The sequence below is a fragment of the Camelus bactrianus genome, chromosome 1, assembly GCF_048773025.1.
Source record: "Camelus bactrianus isolate YW-2024 breed Bactrian camel chromosome 1, ASM4877302v1, whole genome shotgun sequence".
Lineage (NCBI taxonomy): Eukaryota > Metazoa > Chordata > Mammalia > Artiodactyla > Camelidae > Camelus > Camelus bactrianus.
The window spans coordinates 4,697,415-4,724,615 of NC_133539.1; the positions used below are offsets into that span (position 1 = coordinate 4,697,415).

Sequence of the window (27,201 nt, forward strand, 5' to 3'; positions counted from 1 at the left end):
AAGGAGAGGTCTTGCTTGCCTTGAAGGGGAGCTTCATGACAATATTGAGACAAGAAAGGAGAAGGCTTCAGGGGGTGTGATGGAGCTGGATATAAGATTAATTTGGACTTCACGAAAGAAGCAAATAATCATTTCTCCATCCCAAAAAAAAAGTGAGCCAAGTGATGATAATCCGGGAGCTCATCCTTCTCTAAAGAGAAACCTGAAAAGAAAGAGAAAACCTTTAAAAAAAAAAAAGTGAGAAACCCAGAAAGATAACCTTGTGTATCTCTACTCTAAATTAGTACTGGTTTTCAAATTTAACTCTCAGAGTTGGAAAGGAATATTTGCTTTTCTTAAACCTAGGGTTATTATTTATTTATTTACTTAAAAAATTTTAAGAATGATGTTCTCACTGATGTTTCAAAAACACAGGCAGCAGGACTCATGACCACTGGGTCACCATGGAAGTGGTGGGAGTCCAATAGCCTCGTGAGCATTTGTGAGGAGAAGTGAGGGGCATCAGAGCATAACCTAATGAGGGAGTATCACACACTTAGACACAGCAGAAGAGGAGAGACAGAGTAAGACCGAACATCTGGGGTTGAAGGTGCACTTGATAGTTGCGAGGAGAAGGAAGCGGTCAATCACACGTAATCAAAAGGCTCCAAAAGAGATTCCATTGCATGTGACACATAACTCTGATGGCTTCTGTCACAGAAGTCTTAATGAAGTAATTGAGGGAGGAGATAGTTCGTGCTGGAGGAATGAGACCGTAGAGCTGGAGGGCTAAGTAGGACTCTTACAGGGCTCACCCACTGAGACCTGCGAGAGGCCGTAATTTGAAAGGAACCTGGATGAGACCCACTTGCTGATCTTGGAGACCCTCCTGCAGAGGCAGCAGGCACATGGGACTCCCCCTGGGGTACAGATGCTGGTGGCAGCAGACCTCATTCTACCACACGGACACTAGTGCTGGCAAGTGCCATTTTAGAGTTCTCCCTTTTGCGTCTTACTGCTGGAAGCTTACCCCGCCCCCAAGGCTAGCAGCCAGCTGCATGAAGACCCAAACCCACCCACCAGGGGGGCAGCAGGCTCTGTACGAGGTAGGGCTTGCCAGCCAGCCAGGTTGCGGTCTGACCCTGCCTCCCAGTGCGCCCACAGCAGTCAGCCCCAGCACAGCAGAGGGCCCACGCAGCCCACACAGGGGAGGCCTCTTAGAGTATACAGCTCTGGTGACCAGAGGAGCATGCTGCTGGGACCCACAGGACGTCTCCTACATAAGGCCACTTTCCCAAGATCAGGAAATGTAACTGACCTACCTAACACATAGGAACAGAAACAGAGAATTAGGCAAAATGAAGCACCTGATGAATATATTGCAAACAAAAGTACAAGATAAAGTCCCAGAAAAAGAACTAAGTGAAGTGGGGGTAACAATCTACTAATAAGGAGCTAAAGATAATGATCATAAAGATGCTCAGCAAACTCAAGAGCAGAATGGATGAGCCCCTAGGGAAGTCTAACAAAGAGCTAGAAAATGTGAAGAAGAGCCGAACAGGGCTAAAGAACACAGCACCCGAAATGACAACACACTGAAGGAATCAGCAGTAGATTAGATGATACAGGGGAACAGATCAGCGAACTGGGAGACAGTGGAAATCACTCAAGCTAAGCTGAAAAAAGAAAAAAGAATTTAAAAATGAAGAGAGCTTAAGAGACCTCTGGGACAGCATCAGGCATACTAACTTTGTCATGATAGGGCTTCCAGGAGAAGAGAGAAAGAGGAAGACCATTTATTTGAAGGAATAATAGCTGAAAACGTCCCAATCTAGAGAAAGTAAACACATATCCAGGTCCAGGAAGCACAGAGAGTCCCAAACAAGATGAATCACAGAGCCACACCAAGACAGACTGCAATTAAAAGGGCAAAAATTAAAGATAAAGCAAGAATCTTCAACATAGCTAGGGAAAGGGAACAGTTAAGTACAAAGAAACTCCCATAAGAATGTCAGCTGACTTTACAGCAGAAACTTTGCAGGCCAGAAAGGAGTGGAATGATACATTTAAAGTGATGAAAGGAAAGAAACAAAGAATACTCTACGAAGGTGAGATAGAGAGGTTTACAGACAAGCAAAAGCTAAAAGATTTAAGGCACCACTAAACATATTTTACAAGGAATGAAAAAGGGATTTCTCTAAGCAAAAGAGAATAGACCACACCTGCAAATATGAAAATTATGAAAGAAGAAAACTCGTTTGTAAAGGCAAACGTACGGTAAAGGCAGTAGATCAACTACTTATCAAGCCAGTAAACAGGTTAAAAGATGAAAGCAACAAGGTCACTTATACCCACAATACGTGGCTGGGGATACAGAAAACAGAAAGATGTAAAAGATAAAGTCAAATATATTAAACAGGAGGAGGTAAAACTGCAAGGTTGTTAGAATGTGTTCCAACTTAAGAGATCGTCAACTTAAAATAATCATATGCATACACACACACACACACACACACACCATGATAACCACAAACTGAAATCTGTAATAGGTAAACAGATAAAGAGAAAGCAAACCAAACATAACACTAAAGATAGTCATCAAATCACAAGGGAAGCAAGCATGAAAAGAAGAAAGGAACAAAAAAGAACAAAACAACCAGAAAACAGTGAACGAAATGGCAATAAATATATACCTATCAATAATTACTTTAAATGTAGATTGACCACCTCTAATCAAAAGACATTGAGTGGCCCAATGGATAAGAAAAGACTCAGGTATATGCTGCCTGCAAGACTCACTTCAGACCTACAGGCACACACAGACTGAAAGGGAGGATATAAGCAAAACTGATAAACCTTTTGCCAGACTTATCAAAAAAAAAAAAAGGGAGAGGGCCCAAATCAATAAAATCAGAAATGAAAAAGAAGTTACATGATAAGGGATTAATATCCAAAATATACAAAAGCTAATACAATTCAACATCAAGAAAACAACTCAATTAAAAATGGGTGGAGGAACTGAATAGACAGTTTTCCAAAGAAGGTAATACAGATGGCCAACAGGCACATAAAAAGATGCTCAACACACTCGTCATCAGGAAAATGCAAATGAAAACCACAAAGAGATATCACTACACACCTACCTGTCAGAGTGGCTATTATCAAAAAGACAAATGTTGGCAAGAATGTGGAAAATAGGAACTGTCATGCACTGAACAGCCACTGTAGAAAAGAGTATGGAGATTTTTCAAAGAATTTAAAATAGAACTGCCATATGATCCAGCATCTCCATGTCTGAGTATTTATCAGAAGAAAACAGAAACATTAATTTGAAAAGATATATGCGCCCCTATATTCATTGCAACATTATTTCCACTAGCCAAGATATGAAAGCAACCTAAGTGTCCATCAATAGATGAATGGATAAAGAAGATGTGATATAAATATACAATGAAATATTATTCAGCCATAAAAAGTGAAATCTTGCCATTTGTGACAACATGGATGGACATAGAGGGCATTATGCTAAATGAAAAAGTCAGACAAAGACAAATATTGTATGATTTCACTTATATGTGAAATCTAAAACAAGTGAATAACAAAACAACCAGATTCATCAGTACAGAAAATAAATGGGTGGCTGTCAGAGGGGAGGGAGGTCAGGGGATGAAAAGAAAAAAAAAAAGGTAACTATGTGAGATAGTGGATGCTAATTAGCTTGACTGTGGTGATCATTTCAAAATTTATATTTATATGAAGCCATCACATTGTACACCTTAAGTGCATATAATTTTTGCCAGTTATACCTCAATAAAGCTGAAAAACATTTAAAAAGGAGGCATAACTAAATGTTAACTGTAGAACAATTCTGATTTAATTAGATGAGTTGTAAAAATAAAAATATGACTTTTTATAAGGAAAAAAATGAGTATGGAGTAGATAATAGATGATACCAAAAGGTTATTACTATTCTTGTGTGATACTGACATTGTGGTTATGTAAGACAAATCTAATTTCCATCAGAGAAACATACTAATGATTCATGAGAAAATAACGTAGATTCTATGACTTGACAAGCGTGTTAGCACCAAAAGCACAGACTGCAGAGACGCAGGCGACAGTTAAACATGCTGTGATTCCTGCTGCATCTGGCCGATAAATATATGGGATGCATTATATTATTTCCTCTACTTCTGTGTGAGTTTGCAAATTTTTATGATAAAAGCTAATTTTTAAAAGTGTAGATTAAAAGTTTGAAGACAAAACATGGAAATTAAATCCAGTGTTGTGTGGTTGTACTAATTCTATGTCTGACCACATATCCCCATGAGAGCATGTCTCAAGCATTGCTTACATTGTCTATTTAAAAAATAAACAAGATTATACTGTATAGCACAGGGAAATAGATGCAGGATCTTGTGGTAGCTCACAGCGAAAAAACATGTGACAATGAATACATGTATGTTCATGTATAACTGAAAAATTGTGCTCTACACTGGAATTTGACACAACATTGTAAAATGACTATAATTCAATAAAAAAAACCAGAAAACAAAAAAAGAACCAAAGGCTATTGGCATGAAGAGACAATTATAAACAAGAAATAAAAATGTACAATAAATGTGATCATCAAATAAAAGCAAATTAAACAACAAAAAATAAAAATCCTTATATAAATAAATAAATAAAATGTAAAAGAAATGCCCCATTCTTTTCTTGTAAAATAGTTTTATTGAGATGCAGTTTACCAAACATACACTTCACTCATTTTACACAAACTATTCAATGATTTTAGTAAATGTATAGAGTTTGCAACTATCGCTGTAATCCAATTTTAGAACATTTTTATCAGCCAGAAAGATTGCTGCTGCCCATTCGCAACAGTCAGTTCAATCCCAGCTCTAGGCAACTATTAACCTACCATCTGTCTCTATAGATTTGCATTTTCTTCATGTTTCATATAAATCAAATCCTACAATACGGGGCTCTGCATCTAGCTTCTTTCTCCAAACATCATCTTTTGAGGTCCATCCATGTTGTACTATGTGTCAGTGGTTCACTCTTTTGCATGCTGAGTAGTATGTGTGCGTATTCACATTTTGCTTATCCATTCACTAAATAGTGGCTTTTTGGACTATTTCCACTTTTTGGCTGTTATGAATAATCCCACTATGAACATTTGTGAACAAGTCTTTGAGTGGACATAGGTTTTCATTTAGGTCTAGGGTAGGTACCTACGAGTGGAGCTTTGGGCCCTTAAGGTAAACTGAAGCTTAACATTTTAAGAAACTGCCAAATTCTTGTCCAAAGTGGCTGCACCATTTTATATTCCCATCAGCAGTGTGTGAAGGTTCCAGTTTCTTCTCCGCATCCTCACGAGCCCTTGTTATTGTTTGTGTTTTTTATTGTTATCATAGCCATCCTAGCAGGTGTGAGGTAGCTGTCATAGTGTTTTTCATTGCATTACCCTAGTGGCTAATGATACTGAGCATCTTTCCATGTGCTTATTCGTCGTTTGTATACCTCCTTTGGTGATACATCTGCTTCAACTTTCTGCAAATTCTGAGGGGAAGAAATTTACATGAATAGGTCTTTTTTTTTTTCTGTTCATAGGTATCTAAAACCTGAAAGATCTGCATCAGTAGTTGGTCTGATACATGGAATTTGAATTATATAGACAGCCCTATGATTCTGCATGACTACTTTAACTCATGCATCATATCTAAGAATTTTTTTTTTTTTTCCCTTCTGCAGACCCAGCGAACTCAGCCCCATCCATACTGGATGGGTTTGACCATCGCAAAGCCATGGCAGGGCAGCGTGTGGAGTTGCCCTGCAAAGCGCTTGGGCACCCTGAGCCAGATTACCGCTGGCTGAAGGACAACATGCCCCTGGAACTTTCTGGAAGGTTCCAGAAGACCGTGACGGGGCTGCTTATTGAGCACACTCGTCCCTCAGACTCGGGCAGCTATGTGTGTGAAGTGTCCAACAGATACGGAACTGCTAAGGTGATAGGCCACCTGTACGTGAAACGTAAGTTGGGTGGTAACTTGCAGCGGTGATGCTGGTTGCCCCTGGTGGAGCTCTTGCTTCAGAACGACCTCTGGGCTTTCTCTGCAGCCCCCACGAACCCTCACAACAGTCCTGTTGAGGCTCATCTCAGCCCCATTTTGCAGATGAAGAAATTGAGGCTCAAATTGCTCAAGGTTACACGGCTGGAGACTCGGAGCTTAGGGTGACTTCAGGTCTGTCTAATCCCAAACATCCAAGATTTCCATTAAGACGCAGGATACATTTCGAAGATGACAGTACTGAGCTGTTGAATTCAGGACAGTCAGCCTGTCTAAAAATTGATGTAGGAAGAGGGGCAGGACTGTGCTGTCCACATAAGCGATGGCAGTCAGGTCCAAGGAGTTGTCCTTGCCTGTTTCCAGACGCTACTTTAAATTCCTAAGTGGGACCATTATTAGCTATAGATAGGGCTGTATATAGGGCTATAATTACCCAAATATTGGACTTGGACTCAATATTATTGATCATTTAGCCAAGTATGCTGGATATGTGTCATCTCCAGTTGACTTGGAGTGACTGACTTGAGGAGGGTGTTGAGAAGACTGCCGAAGGTGGACTGGAAGGAAGGACTCTGGCTAAACAGGCTTAATTTTACTTACTTAGAAACCAAATCAAAGTGATCACATGGCCAGAAATGAGTCGCAGAACTTAGGTCAAAATACATGCCTCTTAGTTGCCAGTATGATGTCATATATATTTATGTGCATATGTGTAAAAATCTGATGAACTAACCTAAGCAAACTGAATACCAGAGTCTAGCATTGAAAAGGGAGGCATTTCCTTACCCTGGCTTTTTTCCAGCTTTCTGCCTCTTGTGGAACTGACTTGTCAGTGTCACCGGGGGTGTAGACTGCTTAAGCACAGCACCAGCCAAGTGAATACATTCAGAGCAAGTATCCCAGTGCCTGCCTGGGACGTGCTGCCCATGCTCAGTCCTGCAAGTGTCGTTCAGACAAGCTCAGGCTGGGTGGGATGAGAAGGAGCCAGAGGATAACATCTGCACGGTTGTATTTCTGTGGTTTGCAGGCGAAGCAGCGCAGCACTGGGCGGCTAGGAAGAAGTGTTCCAACAGGCAGGATCAGAACCACCTTTCATGGCTCCCCAGTTTCTGTTGAATGAAGTTGATAACTTAGGATAGTATGGAAAGCATCTCATGTAAACCTGTAGGGTCATATTTCCCAGAGTTTTACTTCAAAAAAAACCCATTCCCGCAAAATCTAACTTCTTCCTTTTCCCCATATAAACCCATTCCTTCTCTAATCGCAGGCCATGCTGCTCTCTCCATATGGAAGATGGTTTTCAAGTACTTGAATGTCTAAAATGTCCCATCTAAGTTAAATGCAACGCCTCCTTCCCCAAACGTTCCCCACTGTCCTCCTATTTACTGCTCAACCCTCAGAGCATCCTGTGGCTTTCTCTCTGAAAGCATTTATCACTGTCTACATTTTAAGAGTTATCAGTGGAAAGGTTTTCTTTCTGGCGGTGCTTGTTTTCATCTTTGTACTCTTCTGCCACATCCAGCGAAGTTCTAGATGATTCTCTCATGTCCCCCCTCCCCCTTCTGATTGCTCCTTTGTTTGGTCTCTTCTCTAGGAGGAAAGCATGCTCTTGGGTTCCAAATTCAGAACCGCCTTCTCTTCTATCTCTTCTCTTTTCTTCTGGTGCTCTCTTTTATTTTAGGGCTTCGAATTCCTCCCCTCTGAAAACAGCCTTGAATTTGCTGGCTTAGCCTGAGCTTCCGTGTTGAGTGTCAAATGACTATGTCTCCCAATTTTATATCTGATGTTTAGCTGGCACTTCTGAAGAACAATGTCCCAAACTGTTCTCCACCATCAGTCTCCACCTTGCAAATGGCTCTTGGTGTTCTAGACCTCTCCCACCCCCGAATCCTCCAGATGCAGGCTTTAAGTCCTGGATCCCCTTTCAGACTTTCCTTTCTGCAACCACATCCTGCCACGACCTAGAGGCTGTGCCTCACAGCGCTCCTCAGCTGTGCTCTCCACCTCTGCCCGGTCCGAGGTCAGGTTTTAACTGCGCCACAACTGGACGTCGGCATTGCCCCTTTGCTGACCAGTTTCCCCACTCTCACCTGTCCAACGCAATATGATCAGTCGATTCTCCTAAAAGTGTGTTTGCCTATAGTGCTAACTTGCTAAAAATTCCGGAGAGCTTTCTTTAGTTCCCTCTGATTTGATTCCAAAATCTCAAAGCCCTTTGCAGGATTGTCCCAGACTGCCTTTGTCATTTTTCTGCCGCTGGTCTCCTTCAGAGACCCTGTGTTGCATCCAGACTGATGCAGAGCTCTTCCTAAGACATGGCTCTGCTTCGTGCTCTAATTCATGCGGTCCCTGCTCTGCACGCCGTGCGCTCTGCACTCCCACTGGCCTCGGCTCTGTCCGTCCTTGATGTCTGAGGACTTTCTTTTGATCCTCTTGCACAGATTGTACACCTCTCATGGACCCTTTTGGTTACTATCCTTCGCTTTCATATTTGTCTTACCCACTTACAAGACTGAGCTCCTTAAAGACTTCACAGTGTGGTGACATGAGAAGTCAGTAACCATTGGGGTAAACAGCTGTTTTTTGCCATCTGCATGTTGAGTGGATTTGGTTAAATTAATTAATCTCTCTGAATAACCATTTCTTCATCTGTAAAATGGAGATAATACAAAACTCACAGGACTGTGGGAAGACTGACTTAAATAATGTACAGGGGATACTTGGTAACTTTATGACACATGCTAGCTGCATACAAGAGTTATTCATCTTTGTCTCACCTGTGAGTTTAACCCCGTCCTTGGCATACAGTAGATGTTCAATAAATGCTTACTGCATTGAATTGGGTTTGTTGAATGAAAACATAAGAAGTCAAGGATGAGAGTTAACAACACTGTCCAAAGCAGTTAGCTTCATTTTAAAGAAAAATATCCTGTTTCATGGTTGCAAATTATAATATCAGCCTGCTTTCTTACAGCTGTGTCATGGACCCTGGTTAAGCCACATAGGGGATGTGAGTGAGTATATATGTGTGAGAGAACAGCCCAGAGCAAACCCATCAGTGTCACATTGGGGGACCAGGCAAATAGGATTGAAATATTCAAATATTTCTGTCCTTGCCGATAACCAGCACATTGCATTTCTCATTGTCAGTGGATTAACACTCACATTGATTTGATGAGAAAGAGATTTGACCAACAGCAGTCTATTCGCTACACAGAGAAAGAAAGAAGGCCAGTAAAAAAAAAAAAAAAAGACAAATAGGAGTGAGAGCGTTCCCAAGCAAAACGGTGCCCCATGAAATACTACTGAAATACGAAATTATGCGGTGTGCTTGCCACGATGCGTTTGTCTTGTCAGAAGTCCACCCTGTGGTCGAAACAGTCTCTACATACGTGATGTTTTTTACCTTTTTCTCTTCTTTTACCAAAAACTCCAGAGCCGCTGAAAGCTACCATCAGCCCCAGGAAGGTTAAAAGCAGCGTGGGCAGCCAGGTCTCCTTGTCCTGCAGCGTGACAGGAAGTGAGGACCAGGAACTCTCCTGGTACCGAAACGGTGAAATCCTCAACCCTGGAAAAAATGTGAGGATCACAGGGATCAACCACGAAAACCTTATAATGGATCACATGGTCAGAAGTGACGGGGGCGCGTACCAGTGCTTTGTGCGCAAGGATAAGCTGTCCGCTCAAGACTATGTGCAGGTGGTCCTTGAAGGTCAGTGGGCCTTGTTACAGGGTTCAGCTGAAAAAGAACCCAAACCCAGAGCACCCAAAAGGAAGAGTGAAGGGTGAAGCATTGCTCATAACTCAGTTTTAAGGTTTCCATCCATCTGACCAGCTAATGACTCTACCCTAGTTTTTCAAACTAAATCGGGCAGATTAAAGAATAAATTCTGGTGAAGTGAAATTTGTCCAGGGTAGAAGTAACATAAGGAATGTGGTTTAACATAAAAGTTCAGTAACATAAATGTTGCCTACTCACGTGTTTGAAGTTACCTGTCAAGATATAGGCCTAAGAAACTCGAGACTCACGGTTGGGTTGACAGTTCATTATTCTCTAGACCAGGGTCTGTCAGTGATGCTTGGCTTGGGGGCTGCTTCATGCACCGCAGGATGTTTAGCAGTGTCTCTGGCCTCTGCTCACCAGATGCTGGCAGTACCCACCCTCCAGTCGTGACAACCAAAAATGTCCTAGACATTGCCAGATGTCCCTCATTGAGAAACACAGCTTTAGAGGCAAAATGCAGAGCAGCACTTCAGTGCAGTGCTCGGTGGAGTGAAAAATGGCATTTGGGTTGTAGGGTTGTCCCTGTTTGTGTCCGAATTGTCACAGATGTAGGTGATTGGAAGTTTTGAGGAATTCCCTGGGGGTGTCATCATGGGTTTAGGTACGTTACGTGTTTTCTTCTCTTAACTTACATCTTCAGGCTTATCATCAGCCAGGGAAAGAAGCTATCAAGGTAACATTCATTTGAGAGATACATGTTTATCATCAGATAATTGAACTAGCATTTATCTGTATATTTGCATGTGCTGTTGGAAATTGTGTCTTTATATATAATTTAAAATTCATCTGTTATCAGCTGATTAAAATAATTACATGACTTTCATATAACCTAAAGGGGGAAAAAGAGAAATTCATTTTTGTATGAAAATAAGTTAAAGTATGTCTTGATGCTAAGAGGAGATTTCTCTTCTTACTTTTTTAACCTTAGCCAATTTTTAAGAAGAAGCAAGCTTAGAATAGCATCCTTATTTTGATTCAAGCATTTCTTTGCAGACAATGAGTGTTTTAAAGCAGAGGTGAAATTAGCTGAAGGCATGGCACTCAGATTAGAAGCCTGACACTGTGGCGCACATATAGTAATTAAGTGCAGAAAGTAATCAGTTTGCACAGAGCCAGTGGGCCAATGCCCTGTAGTCCTCACGTAGTCACTATTTTTAGATTCTTTGTAGAAAAGGGAGAGATTACCTGTCTAGGCCTGGTTACCTTGGCAACCATCTCGTGTGACGAGGGAGACCTAAAAAGCATATTGATAATCCATAATGATGTCGAAAGAGTTCAGGTTATCAGAGAGTGACAGCGAGAAAGATTTCTGACACACAGATCTCACTGGGAAAATTATGTCTGTTTTCATCTCCAAAACAGCCTGTCACTTGAATAGAAAGAGGGGGCAGAGGAGCACGGATTTATTTGTTGTATGTCAGTTTCCATTCAGGACAAGAAGCTTCATTTTATTTTTTCTTTTCTGAGAGATGACGGTGCTAATGTAGCCAGAGACAGCAGAAATGGAATTACAAATACACATCTAGTAACTGCCTTAAAATGATGTCTAACTAGTATCCTCCGACGTGACCTCCTATAGTAGCTATGGATTTACACAGATGATAAACTCTTACAATACCGGGAACTAAGAGTGGCCATTGACGTAATGTAGAATCTGGGAATGTTCCCTATGAGGACAAGGAAGCTGGATGGAAGTCTAAAGAAACTGGGATCTAGTAATTGTAGGTTCAAGATCAAGCCAGAACATCTGGAAAATGAAATAATAAAAGAGAATAAGGACCTATTTCTGGAGATGATAGAGTAGCATGTGTCAGACTAACCTACAAGAAGATGAAAATTATGAGCTTCGGGAAATGCAAACTTGTATGCAGACACTGGGGAGACACCAGCAAACAGGCAGAAAGAATTTGATCCTTGAAAGAAGGGGGAAAATTAGGTGATTTCTACACTGATACCACATTTCCCCTAAGGAGAGTTTCCAGTCCCGGTGGGATGAGGGCGTGGGGAATCTAAAACAGAAAAAGAAAAGCAGAAAACTGCAGTTTTGGTGGGACTGAGGTGTAGAAGGACAGAGGGCTGGGCTGTCAGATTACCTGCAAACTGAGGGAGGTGAGTGGAGATTTCAGGAAGAAGGAAATAACAGTAGGGAATCCTAAAATCTGAAAATAAACTTCCTTGAAAAACTTGGTTGACACATGAACTGCAGAAATGTGAAGGAGAACCCAAGTCTACAATAAGAATAGCTAAGCATGAAAAACAAATAGGTTACTGTGACCAGAGACCAAGAAGAATAGGAACAGGCCCTGGGAAGGACCCAGCCAGCAAGGCTTTCAGAGCTGCTGCTTGAAGTCTGCTCAACAGCGTAGAGGGGAACCTGGGCGTAAAGCGTGAGCAGACGGGAAGGCCAGCGGGGCAGTGGGGTCTAAAAGGAGCCAGCAGACGTGAAAATGCATTGGCTTCGGTGGAAGACTGGAGAAGGAAGGAAAAAGCATCCATGAAACTGAAGACATTAAAATCACGTCTCCAACTTGAAGCACGGAGAGAAGGAAGATGGCACAGAAGGTGAACAGAGCTTTATTCATATGGGACATTTGTCAGATGTCCTGACATGCAGATAATTAGAGGCTCAGCAAAATAGAAGACAGAATGGGGGAGAAAAAATATTTAAAGATACAATGGCCACAATTTCCCCAAATTTGGTGTATAAAATAAAGTTGCAGATCTCAGAACCCCCGCAAACCCCAAAAAGAATAAATACGCAGAAAACCACATGCAGGCGCAACAGAGCTAAAAACCAGGGATAAATGGAACATCTTATCATTCTGGGGGAGGAAAACACTACTTAAAGGAGGCCATCAGTACAGTTGATGGACGGCTTCTCATCAGGTATTTCGGAGGTTACACAAGTGTATGTGTTTAACAAAACCCAGTATTTGCACATTGAAGAGCTATACATTTCACTGTAGGTAAACTTTATCTTTAAAAAAAAGAGTAACTGATGAAAGCTTTCCTAAACATATTAAAAGAAGACTTAGAGATTTTAGTGTTTAGTGTAAAAATCACTGAAAAGGAATTTACAGCTAAACACATCATGGAAAAAAATGTTGAATTGTAGGGTCAAATAAAATAACTTCAACACTCCGAAGCACCAGCAATTGGAAAGGTGTTTGCAGTCCAAGGGGCCTGATAGGCGCTACTTCTGAATGCCTCTGGGGAGGAAAAACAAAACAAACATGCTTGAAAGCCTTCTCCAGCCTCCCAAAGCAGAGGTGGAATTAAGAAGTTAAGGTTCAGGGATTTGCAAATTAAAAGGTGGTAGAGAGCTGCAGGGAAGCCTCCTGGCTCAGTGCTGCCGAAACAGGCCTCAGGTCTGGGGACGATGGGTGCCGCTCCCCTCAGGAGTGTTTGGAAGCGTCAACACTTAGCTTTCCATGATGAGGCCTGCGAGGCATCTTCAGTTTTGTTTTTTGCATTTCATTTGCTTACCTGTACTTTCAAATTTTTCAACAGTGAATGTACGTAACTTTTATAATTAAAAGCTTAAAAAAACTCTCTTAATCTTCGTCTTTCATCACTGATAAACCGTTAAAGTTAGCTCCAAAGTTTTTAATATCTCCTCCAGCAAGGTTTATTACCTGACTCAGAAATCCTGCTGCATGTGGTCACAGTTATGTCAAAATGACCCACTTAACGCCTAGGAAAACATGTCACAGTGTTGATTTATATGCCTGAGGCTGCTTGGCCATTAGTTTTGATACATTTTTCTCTAATGTGTATGTATCTCTTTTAATGGAGATGTATATATATATATACACACACACACACACACATATACATATATATGTATATATATATAAGAGAAACATGCATTTGTAATTACTATCAGACAGTATGAGGAAATTTTATATATATATATATATATATGAATGATAGAAAAATAATGGAATATAAAAATTTGATCTTTGTCGAAAATGTTGGAAATTCCTATGGAAACTCCCCTAAGACTGAGCTCCGCGTTTGCCTGGGACAGTCTTGGGTTGTGCGTGTTCTCCTAGTGTTATTGTTCCTGGTATCCATTTTATTCTCAAAAGTATTTCAGGATGGATGATAAATTATATGGCCATGCTTCAGGAGATACTTTTGGAGATATTTAATACATGCTGGAAGTCAAACCTTATTTAGCATCTACCCATCCTCAGAGCCTTCATGGAAATTCACATACGTTTATGACTTGCCATTAAAACTATAAAAGGTGATTTCTTATGAGAAAATGATAAAGATGAGATACTCAGTCTCTTAGCTCTTTCTTTTATTCCTCTAAACAGTTCCCTGGGAGGCCATGCCTAGTTAACTTGCGGGAACTAGAAAGCTAAAGTAACCAGTGGGGCTGTGTGGATTTCTTCCACATTTATAACTTTGGCTGGGAACATACCAGTTTTGAGTTATAAACCTGGTGGCAGATGACATTGTTTTAACATGAACATCTGAGTTGCATTATCTTGCTTCTTGTTATGACAATCAGGAAATACACAAGAGAGTCATTAAAGGTTGCAAATGGGGTGTTCACTTATTTTGAAAAGGAAATTTTGTTCTGATTGGGACTTAGCTTCATCTGTAAAACCAGACCTTTGAGTCGCGTTTGAGAATCCCTGCATCCACCGCCTAACCATTAACTAAACGTACCTGGAAGTCGTTTAATTATTTGTATCGCCACTTCCTTCCATGATTTGTCTTCCTGCAGATGGAACTCCCAAAATTATTTCTGCCTTTAGTGAAAAAGTGGTGAGTCCGGCAGAACCGGTGTCCCTCATGTGCAACGTGAAGGGGACGCCGCTGCCCACGATCACATGGACCCTGGATGACGACCCGATTCTCAAGGGCGGCGGCCACCGCATCAGCCAGATGATCACGTCTGAGGGGAATGTGGTCAGCTACCTGAACATCTCCAGCTCTCAGGTCCGGGACGGGGGCGTCTACCGCTGCACTGCCAACAACTCGGCGGGAGTCGTCCTGTACCAGGCTCGAATAAACGTAAGAGGTGCTTGTCAAATCAGCTCCTCAAAAAACACACATAACTCATTGTAGTGGAGAAGGTTTCTGCATGCACTGAGCCGAGTCTTGGAATGCCGGAGCAAAGTGACTGTCCTCCCCATTTCCGACCCTCTCCTTCCCACTCAGAGTGGCAGTGGCGGGGTCACTGTTGGAGATGGCATCTCGGTTTCTGCAGTCAGCTCGGCCTCTTGTTTTCTCTTAGACTTGTCCTCCAGAGCTTTCTTTCCCTGGTTTATGCTCTGCATGCTTTCCTCCTCTTCCTCCGTCCTACTGCATTCATGGCAAACCTTCATGTACGTAGAATTTAACTTACATTCATAGTGCAACGTGGCATAACCTCCATCCTCATAATCGATTTTCTAGAGAGAGCTAAACAATTGAGTTGCTGCCAGCGTTTTCACCAAAGGAGCACGGTCGTTCAGTACAGCTAGTTACTTTTTATTGACTAAATTGCCTTTTATCCTGTAATTCAAAATGTTTTAATAGAAGTAGTTGATCATTAAAGCATTTAACACTCCTTCAATTCATTTGAATGTAATGAAATTAGAAGGGAAAAAAAAAACCCTTCTTAGTAGAAAATGCCAAATGCAGAAAAAATGCATTTAATCTCAAAAGACGTCCTTACATGAAAATAATTGACATTTTTAATTCAGGGGAAAGTGTGCCCACTTCCACACGTAAGCTGTACCCTTAAATCATTTTCAAGAGTTTCTCTGTGTCTCTCCAGGGCCTGCAAGCATTCGACCAATGAAAAATATCACAGCAATAGCAGGACGGGACACGTACATTCACTGTCGGGTGATTGGCTATCCATATTACTCCATCAAATGGTACAAGAACTCTAATCTGCTGCCTTTTAACCACCGCCAAGTGGCATTTGAGAACAACGGGACTCTGAAGCTCTCGGATGTGCAGAAGGAAGTGGACGAGGGCGAGTACACGTGCAACGTGCTGGTTCAGCCTCAGCTCTCCACCAGCCAGAGTGTCCACGTGACAGTCAAAGGTAAGGCTTTTCTCCCCAGTGTCCCCACGCAGCTCGCCATCACTTAGCTCTCCCGTTTCACCAGACCAGCGATGAGGAGTGGAGTAACCTGAGGGCCTGCATGTTGAGAGCCGTGTTAAAGTACATCGTTAGATGCTCTGTTCTCTCTGCTCATGCATCTTCACAAGACTTGTGGTTGATGCAGGCTTCTTTTCGTGTGAATTTTTGGCTTGGTTTCCCAGAGGCTGTGTGTTGTTCAGCATACCATAGGAAGAAGAAACATGTCATTGGCTTGGTTATCTAGCTGTCTGGCAGATCATTTTAAAGCGCAATAGCTTTGTTTTCCTAAGAACTCCTAAAAGTGAATTCTTAGAATCCACCTGGAGGAGATTTTAAGATGGATAAAGACTTCAGACAAAGTAGATGAGCAGGTCAAAGCAACACCATAGGAGTTACTTGACTAAAGGTCCTCAGAGAAAAGTTTCCTGGCTTTTAGATTATACTTCATGTCATGGCATCATGCCGCAGACAGTCGTGGACTCGAACCATCAGGATGAGTTTTGGAGCTCATGCACCTCAACTCCAACCTCCTCGTCAGTAAAGCCCAATAGTGACAAGACCCACCCGGGGACACACAGCCTGTAGTGGTAGACCCTTGGGGGGACCCATTTCTTCCACTCCCCAATTCAGCTTCCTCAACTGAACGTAAAATGGAAATTTTCAATTATGTAAATAATTGCACGAAGCGGGTCATAGAAGTAGCTCTAATGTGTGATGAAACAGTATCAAAAACACATAGAAGCAGCCTCCTACCGGGCTAAGCTGTCTGCCGGAGCTGCCCAGTTACCTGTTTCAGTGCCAGTGATTGTCTCTGAGTATCCTGGTTACAAAGTTGCACGGGTTTCCCATGGTCTTCCCCAACCATCTTTTCTCACAAACCCTGTTAGCTCACCTGTTTAGGAACACCTGTAACTACACCCCTCCAACACACACAGTATGTGATATATCATGTAGTATGTGTTATATAACTTGTGTTATGTATTATATTATTAGATATACCTGCACATAAATAGTTTTGAATCTTTTTATAATAACCACATATCTTGAGAATTTTCTCAAATCATTAAAAGTTCTTGGTAAGCCAGATTGGTTATAGCTGCGTAAAACTTCATTTTGTGATTGTATTCATTTCTTTAACCATGATGGATGGAACATCTACTCTGTGCCCTAAACTACTGTAGGCATTAAGGAAAACAATGATGGAAAGATAGACGAAGTCCTTTCTCTCATGGAGCCCTCCTTCCAGTCAGGACAGATGAACAGTAAACAACTAAAACGAGTAAATACCCATAAAATACCTGCTAGTATTCAGTACTATGTAAAGAATGACCACATGGCAGCACCTTAATGATTGGCTACAGCTGAGAACTAGAAGCCATAGCAGTGAAGCTATGGTACTCCGCTATCTTAAAGTCGACTGATCCATCATGCCCTTTGAATGAATGTTTTACCCACACATAGTTTTGTAACATGATCAACAAGTTGATCATTTGGAAATTATTGATTCACTGAATTGTACAAGTCTTCGAAATGTTGACACAATTCATTATACAATATCAAAATATCACCATGATCTCATCCAAAAAAACCTTTAACTGTTGGGAAGCTGTCAAGCTCATGGTGGCAGATACATGTTTTCCAAAGATCTATTCTTTTTCTTTTTTTGCTTGGAAGTTTGAATATCATTATCTGCAACAGACACGATCTGCTGTGATCAGTTTTAAGAGTGATGTGCTCATTTATTTCTTTTCCACAAAAACATCTGCCAATTACACGAGCCTGACTAACTATAATTTATAAGTATCCATTCTTTGAAGAAAAATTAGAATTCCATGGAAAAAAAGTAGCTAGTTGAGCTTGTAACACAAGCCAGTGCATAAATACGTTGCTTCAGGTCACCCCTCTATCCAGTAAGCAGCACGGTGCTTTGTGCATTCTTTGCATTTTATTACACAGATCATAGAACATTAGAAATGACTTTAACTTAAGGGTTAAGGTTTATTGAAATAGTCAATTTTTTACTGATTCATCAAGTGTTCTTACATGAAACTGGTTTAAAAAAAAACAAGATTGGGAGTATGTGATGGTAACAGTAGAATGCCTGTTGGTACACTTGGGGTCACTGCCGAGATCTGTGCTAAGACCTCAGCAGTCTTACTCACTTTTGCACATCTATGCAGATGTCAACACGAGAAAGGCAAATTGTGTCGGTATCACAATGAAAATCATCGTCTTCTTGTAAACCCCCTAAAAGAGTCTCTGTGATGCCCTGGGGTCTGCAATCTGCATTTTGAAAATGTCTGTTTAAGTGCTAACTATTTAATTTCTCATGTTTAACCGTGATAAATGATGTATCAAATGAACTGCTTTATGCATTAGCTTTATCTAGTTTTAATATTATTTCTTTCAGCAAAAAGTTGCCAGAAATATGGCCACTGAATAAATGAATATAAGTAGTTCAATGCCAGTTTTCTAAGAGACATAAATTCAAACAACAGCCACTCGAATCTTTTATTCTTAAAGTTTCCAGACCAGCATCCATCAGTGTATTAGTCTCAAGTCTTTTGACTGTAAGTGAAAGACACCACCTCAAACTGGCATGTGCTGCAAAGGAGAATTTATTGGCTCTTGTAACCAGTGTATCTATGATTTTAGGAAACAATTTAATCAAATGTTTTATTTTCAGGAGTTTCCTTTATTTTAGCATATGTTACATAATATAGACACTTTCAGCTTCTTTGCAAGGACTGCCAAACAAAAGGAGGGTACAGGAAAAATGGGGCATGAGAGGACAGCCCTGTCCCAGGCGCAGGGGAGTCCCAGGGACGTGTCCCACCAGGTGAGGGTCCTCGGCTTCTCACAGGACAGAATTCAAGAGCGAGCCGTAGTTGGGTGAAGGGAGACTTACTCAGAGAGATGCACACTCCACAGAGCAAGTGTAGGTCTTCTCAGAAGCCCAGAGAGTTCACAAGCTGAGGGGGTGGTTAGAGCAAAAGCGAACACACACTTCGCAAAGGCAAGAGAAAAGGCCACGAGGTGCAGCGCTGTTAGTTCTTATGGGCTCAGTAGCTTCATGTGCTAACAAGCGGGAGGATTGTTCCAGCTACCTCGGGATGGGGCTGGGATTCCCAGGAACTGGGCCACTGCCCACTTTCTGACCTTCTGTGGTCAGCCTTGAAGCTGCCGAGGCGCCCGTGGGGCTGCCATTTAGCAGCTGTTGCATTTCAATGAGCGCGTATTGAAGCACCAGTTCTACTGGGAGTCGGATCTGCCGTCATCGTGATACTAACTGCTGCGTCACTCTTTTAATGGCTGCCCCTGCCCCTTCCCTCCTGTCTTGTGTGGACAATGTTATTTTGTGCAGTATTTCATTGTAGGTGACTGGTGAGAAGTGGCTGATGGTGAGCCAGGGCAGTTGTTGGGATTTAGGATTTGCAGTATTTAACAGGGGGGTCAGGGAAGGGTTCTCTGAGGAGGTGAGATTTGAGCAATGACATGGAGGTGTGCAAGATTCCAAGTAGATACCTGGGGGAAACACATTCTTATCAAAGAGAACAGACAGAACAAAAACAGGAGTGTGCCTGGCAAACTTGAGGAACAGCCGAGAGGGTCGTGTGGCCTGAGCAGAGTGGACAAGGGGGAAATTAATAGGAGAGGAGGTCAGAATTAGCAAGGCTGTTTCATGGAGGGCCTGGTACACCAGGGGTTGGGTTAAGAGGACTTGAGTCTGTCTTCTGAATAAGATGAGGACATTTATCAGATGATTTTAAACAGAGATGTCATATGGCCTGACTTAGGTTTTAGAAGAATGCTTCTGACTCCTGTGCTGAGACTGGGCCAAAGGGACAAGCAGAGGAGCCTGTCAGAGAGCTGATCCAGGTGAGAGGGAGGGCGCCTGGAGCAGGGAGTAGCAGTAGAGGTCGCCGGTGCAAGACAAACTCTGGGTCTATTTTTAAGATCTAATCAGCAGCATTTCCTAATGGATTGGATGTGGTTGTCAGAGGAATAAAGATGGAAAGACAACTGCAAAATTCTGGTTTGAGCAAGAGAAGAACAGCGCTGTCATCCACGATTTGGCAAAAGATGCAATGGAGGAGTTTGAGGGAAGAAATTAGGACTCTGGTTTTTGATGTGTTGAGGTTAAAACACACATTAGACAAACAGGTGGGCCCATAAAGTAGGAAATTATCTGTATATGTGAGGGTGGAGTTTAGGAATCCAAGCTGTGGATTTGGAGACATCTGTGAATAGACGATGTGTAAAGCCGGCGACTAGGTGTGACCATCAGGGGACTCTGCGTGCCTCACTGCAGGGTTTAACTTCATACAGACAGACTTACCAATCCCTTAGTCAGATTCACGGTAAAACCTATTCACTAAAAATCTGAAGGTAAAGTCTGACAAACATTCAAATAAGGACTGTTTGAAATTTAAATTTGTCTCTTTTTAAATTTCCTAGATTAGAATGAATCAATTTATTATTAAACATTATCCTATTGATTTCAAAGTGCAGGAACCCAAATCAAACTAATTTAACAGCAGTTACAACAGTGTGTTGGGGGAGGTAGGGATGGAGACTGACATATTGAGCCAGACTTTGAGAGGGGCGGACATGGAGCGTGTAGGAGTCAAGGAGGCTGATCTAGGCTCTCAGTTGCCATTTGAACCTTCCTTCGTCTCTTTTTGGCACTTCCCTCTTAACATTGGCTTACTTCCCTCAGAGCAGTTTCTCCAGGTGGCAGGAAGACTGGCCCTAGACATCTCTGGACTCACATGCCCACGAGCTACAGTAAAGAAAAGAGCCCTTCCCCAGCCATTCTGCTTAGGAAGAGCCTAGGGAGGGACTTGGGTCAGCTCACTCAGCCACAGCCCACTGCTGCTCCAGTCACAGTGGCCAGGACAGCGGGTGCCTGGATCGGCTGCCTGCCTCCACCTGCACCCCCAAACCAGGGAGAAGACGCGGTTATCAGAAGAAGGGGGGGGGAATTGAAGACAACAGACATTTCAGGTTGTCTTAAGACAGTGAATTAAAGTATGAACAGGACTGACAGTGACTCTAGTTTGTGAATTCACTATATTTATTAAAATATGCCCCATAAAGAAGGCCCCCGAGCAGCCCAGCACCTCAGAAAGTAAGTCCCACCCAATGATGAAGAATTCTCTCCAACAGGAAACCAACCTCAGAGGTAAAAAGAACTGTGTTAGACAATGGAAGCCAAGTATGACCATGGATAGGGAAGGCTGGGGAGGGGCCTGCTGCATGGGGCTTCCCAGGTGAAGAATAGTAAGTTCTGGATTCCTGTATGTCAGCCTAGGGCATGCTTTTTTGCTAATCAGATTCACATGCACTGCACTCTAGCAAAATTACTCAGAGTAATTTGATTTAAGATACTACTTGCATTTCTTGCTTAAGATGACTTCTAACTTTCAATATATAGTAACAATTATACACCATTAATAATATTAGCCTTTCCTCAGATGTCACAAGAAAGGTTGTAACCAAATTAACTTCTGAACACTTCAATTTGAATTTTAAAATGTTTTGAAATAAAACATGTAAATTAAATCATACTCTAGTGGTTAGGAGTACAGTCCATCAAAGCTTTTAAAAAATTAATAACCTTTGCTGTTTTCAATTATGATAAGTATTATGATAAAGGGAGAGATAAGAAATCAACTGAATTACAGGAAAAGACAGATTTTTTGACTCTCTGTGGATCAGGATCAGAAGACAGTCTTTCTTATTTTATGCATATAAATACAACTCCGTTACCTTTGCTGGTAGAATACACAGTGAATATTTTATTCAGATAATTATAGAGGAGCAAATATGATACCTCAAAAGTTCATTGGAAATGGTCCCACTTTTTCCCATGAATAATGCTGCAAACTGTGAAACCAGCCATTTTTATCTTGTTTCCTGGAAGTTCTTCTTTTAACCTGAATAGAGTGGTGTGTGTGTGTGTGTGTGTGTGTGTGTGTGTGTGTGTGTGTGTGTGTGTGTGGAGGGGAGCGGTGTTTGGCTGACATTTGGAAACAATACTATTTTTCTGTCATGTCTTTTTTGCTTTTTTGTCCCCTTCATTTATTTTGTAGCATATGACTTGGGAAATTTGGAAAAAAAAAAAAAACCCTCAAAGATTGATGTAAATGACACGTTAATCATTGATAATGGTGGAAACTTCAGCAGTTCAAAAATATATTAATCAGAAGACAATTGTGCTGCCTTCAAACTTGTAGGGAGAAATAAAAGTCAGAATCCCTTCTTTCACTTCATTTCAGTTTAACAGGCAGTGTTATATTTAACACATTTCACAGCTTTCCCTGCCTCATTTTAGGCACCACATTGAACTTGAACAGTAGCCTAATTGAGTGTTCTAATTGCTAGGGACCAACACTGCCAAGAAAGTTAATTGGCTACTAGATAAAAATGTCACCTTATATTTATATTTATATAAAACTTCGTCGTTTACAAAACACTTTCATATGTGTCACCTTAATTAATACTCACAGTGACTCTGTCATGTAGATAAAGCATCATCAGAGAAACAGAGTAAGAGTGAGCAGGAGACTTGCTCAGGGTTGTCTAGTGATGTATTCAAGACTCAAACACACATCCTTGCATTCAGTACTACCCCGTGGTGTGTTTTTGAAAAGTAAGCTACATGGCAGTGGGAAGCCAGGATTGAAGTGAGAAGAAATTAAGTCCAAAAGCCTAGGAAGAACACTATTTAAAAAGTCAAGTTTCTTGACCTGAGACTATTTTAGAAATAAGGGCATGAAATATTGAGCACCTATTTTAGGAGAGAGAGAGAGCATTAGTTAAATTGAAGAGATTAAGAGGAGGGAATGGATTTGGTGAGTGAGGGTGGTTAAGAACCAAAGATGACTCCAGAAGTTGTAATCTGGTTGATGGAAAGGCCAAGAGAGGGAACCTAAAATATGAGAGGCTTGGGAGAGTCTTAAGAAGGGTAGAGTTTGGTTATCAAGTGTCTGTGGACCACCATTCTGGATTCAGACCAGGGGAACTTTGAAGTATGGATTTGGGGAGTGGGCTAAAATTAGCAGAGAGAGATGGGTGCAGTTGTAGTCTAAGAAGCACCTAACTTTCAGAGTTGTATTTTGTGAGTTTTTAAAATTAACGTTTGCCAATAATGAGAGGAGATGATGATGTTAGAAATGCAGCAAAAGCAATCACAGAACTCACTCTTCCATGTCTCATTTCAGTGCTCATATTTGTAGCACTTTTCCAGTTCTAATCTGAGACAGATTTTTATCGTGTCCTGCTTCAAACTGGTTGAAGAATTAGGCGTCGTCGACAGCGTTTCCGACCCTTACGGCGGTGACCCTTTGTGTTCCGCAGCCTAGCGGAGACCCTCTGCTGCACGATTTGGCACGAAGTTCCTGCTTCGGACCATAGGCTGCATTTCACCTGACTGGCATCGCAGCAGTCTGGCAGGCCGCGCTGGTGCCGTTGGAGGAGTGGACGCTGTGTTAAAAATGCTGCTGAGAATGTCTCCATCTCTAAGTGAGCAGCCAGGAGTGAGGTCTTCTAATGACATCATTCTTCAAGGGCCCCTGACAGCTAATGGCATTTGGCCCAGGCAGAGCTACAGCTCTGTGCGCGGAAACCACCTTGGCCGTGTCACCCACTCCCGCTTTCCGACATCTTCTCATGTGCTGTTCCAACCAGAGCACCGTCCGCTCCCAGCCGGTACTAAACCCAGCTCCGCCGGGAGAGGGGAGTCCGAATTCACCGCTTTCGCTTTCTCACACTCTCCTCTCTCCAGCTACTGGAGTTGTTTGCGATACTGTTTATAGAAAACATAACATTTCCAGGTTATTTTTCTCTTTTAGGTGCGTTGTTAAAGATGAGCAATGTTTAATTTAGGGTCCTATTTGCTAGGGTCTTCTGTGACCAAAATTTTAGTCATTGGCATAACTTTTATGTCGATTTTCAACAACTACTTAGGGAATGTATAGCTTGTATTATGAATAACAGAAGATAATAGATCTGCTGAGGGAATATAAAGGGAATACAAGAAATGTGTAACATTTTTGTGGTCATTTATGATTTCAAATTTACGTTCTCTTTGCTAGTTTAACACCCTAATGTGACAGAAGAAGGCTGATCAAGTAGGGAGTTTTCACTATCCCTCCTTTCCAAACTACCAGAGAAGCACTCACATTCAGATGTGCTTAAATGGCCGCGTTTACTCGCCTGACCTGAGGATTCATTCTCTCAGACCTCCACGGAAGAGTTCTTTACTTTGGTTAAGATGTCAAAATTGAGCTGGAGACTCAGCCTGAGTGCTTACTTCAGACAGATTTGTGTTGGAGGTAGATTGCTTTGTAATTTTTCTTCCATTCTGGAAAATGAGACTGGTACCTTTCTTTAAGGAAACACTGTATTACATTTTTTAAGAAATAATATCTCAAATTGCTTTCCTCCAAGTAGAGGAAAAGAAAGAGATGAGGTATTGGGTTTGTTCTGAAGTCAAAGAATGCAAATTTTTACTCGGTTAAAATTAAAATTGTAGGAGAAACAGTGTTTCGCAGTATTTATTATGCTTGTTAAACATGGAGACTTAAAAGAGGAGAGAATTAAGTAGAGGAAAAAGGAAGGAAAAAACGGCAAGAAGATTCCTCACACTTTCAGTGCCTCACTCATAATCAGTCTCTGTGCAGATATGCACACACGCAGGAAGAACTTTGGTAGCTAAGTGAGAGTTCTCTGATGATATTTTAAATCAGGAAAAAATAACTCTCAATTACCCAAAATCATTCAATATGGATTGGTACGAACAAAAGTAATTTGTAAAAATATATAAATTCAACAGAATTGTATAGTTTATGCACATGCACAATATGACATAAATAATATCCATGTGTATTATACTTATTTATAAATAGGAAGATATTACATTCACACATGAAGTATTTGCGTGTGTTAAAATCATGTATAATATTTATGTGTATTATATTCATATGTAGATAGACATAGATAAGTATATCTAATATATGCCTACCAATGTGCAAATAGATGACACAAGGATAGAACTTCAGCAACACACCTGAAGTTGGAGTTCATCTAGACCAGCTTCCTGTGTGATCCACAGCTTGCCCCTCAGCTGTGCTCAGATTTTGGCCGTGGCTATCAGACATGTCTTCCTCCTGTTGGATGCACGTTGTCTTCTGTAGTCTCCCCTTTCTTTCTGGTCCCCTTGTTCCCTCCAGGGCAGCTCCAAGGAATTCTCCCCCTTCTCCACAGAAGCCACCAGTTGGGGACAGCAGTGAGCCACTGCCTTCCTGCCTCGCTGTCTTTTTTTTAAAGAAACTCTTAAATATATATTTTTATTGAACTATAGTTTGCAGATACTAACTAATACATATAAAATAGATACACAACAAGTTCATACTTTATTCCCTCACATTCTTTAACATCCTCGTTCCTTCAACTGCGTCGTACAACAAACTCAGAAACTAGTTTCCTCTATAAGGATACATTGATGCATCTGTCTACTCTCAAAGAAACACAGCCCTCTAGGAATTTTTGAATGTCTTAAAGAGGGAAATGAGAGCATCACCTCCGTCCTGACACCAAGATTCGTTTGTTGTAACCCAAGTCCCCACTGTTGAGACATTCTTCTGGGCTCACTAACAAATATAATGGATGCAGTGTCTTAATTTGTTACTTCTTCCATCACGACTGAGGCTGGGCATCTCTTCATATTCTTTTTAGCTATTTGGTGTCCCATCTGTGCATTTCCTTTGCCCGTTTTATATCTGTCTTCCTGCTACTTCTCCCAGCTTGGCTATAGTTCTTTAATGTAAATAAGAAACTCTTGTTACTTAGAAATGGTTGTCGATATATTTTCCAGCTCTGTCTTTTGACTCTTTATCTTTGATGGTCTTCATTGGGATCATGTTTAAGAAGTCTCTGAGCTCATGGAAGATACGTTCCTACATTTTTTCGTGTTTTTGCTCTATGTTTATATTCCACCACCTATGTGTAGGTCTTCGGTGCACATTGAGGACTGTAGACACAGTAGAAGTGAGTGCCCAGTGTCTTCTTTGTCTATTGAGTCAGTTCCCTTAATATCATCTAGTGAGTGACCCATACTTCCCACTCTTCTCCGTGTATCAAGAGATCATGGTGGTGTGGTCAGAGATCATTTTAGTCTGTAAATTGAATTGAAGCTTTCTTTATGAATGTTTCATCTATTTAGTGAATATCTGTTTTTTCTTATATTTGTTGGGTATAAATTTGTATGTGTCAGATTAAATTTAATAATTATATTATATCTCATCTCTAGCTTTGCTGATTTTTTAGTCCTCTGATAAATTGATTAATAATCAATTTATCAGAGTGGGTGTTAATATTACCAAAGACAATTGATTTATCTATTTTCTGCTATGACCTCTGGTATTTTTTGCCTTGTATTATCTATTATATGGTTTAAAAATTACTCTCCTTTGTGCCTGGTAGATCTTTTCCCATTTTTTTTTTCAACTCCTGCTTTTCTGTAGCCTTTTATTTTATGATGTTGCTTGAACTCAGTTTTTAATCCAATGTGTGTGTGTGACTTTTGATACATGTTTAACATGTATGTTTATTTGAATTAATTTTATATCAGAAATTATTTTAGTCAAATTATTTTATATTTTTAATTTACTCTCTATTTCCTGTTCTCTCTTTGCACTAGATAGGATTCTTCACATACTGATAATTAGATTTATAATAAAATCTGTTGATACTTGATGACCATAAATATGCTGCAATCATATCTCCAGGCACATAGATTTCCTTGTACTAACTACTCAAGTCAGTGAAAGAATTTGTTAATTTCGTCAAGCAGGAGCTAGTTACTTATAATGTGTATTAATCTAGGCTTCACAATAGAATACCTTGGTTTTGCAGACCTGAATTTTCCAATTTGTCTACAAGTGATACAAATACTTGGAAAATTTCACTCTGTACCTTCCATTCAAAGAATCAAAACATATTAGTGCTTAAAGCCATCTTGTCTGAGTCTCATCAAGAGGAAATTGAGATTCAGAGAATTGAAGAGACTTGTGCAGGAACACAGAGTTGGCTGAAGGAGTAGAGAGGGGGGTGTCTATAGAATTCATTTTGCATAGATCTATGCTGCTGTGAATATTATGTGGGTAGAATATAGAGGAACAAGTCTTTAATTGGCCTATTTTCAGGCATTTAATAGTATTCCTTTTTCATTATATCACTAATTCAGTGCCCTGAAATTTCCAAATTTC

General features: G+C 41.0%; 1 protein-coding gene across 1 annotated transcript in view; it reads left to right on the plus strand.

Annotated features, from left to right (window-relative positions):
* DSCAM (DS cell adhesion molecule) overlaps nt 1-27,201 on the plus strand; it is a 544,552-nt gene that overhangs the window by 289,003 nt on the left and 228,348 nt on the right. Inside the window, exons 5-8 of the mRNA XM_074373020.1 lie at nt 5,734-6,012; nt 9,487-9,762; nt 14,576-14,872; nt 15,614-15,889. Coding sequence (XP_074229121.1) covers nt 5,734-6,012; nt 9,487-9,762; nt 14,576-14,872; nt 15,614-15,889 — 1,128 coding nt within the window. The remainder of the gene's footprint in view (nt 1-5,733; nt 6,013-9,486; nt 9,763-14,575; nt 14,873-15,613; nt 15,890-27,201) is intronic.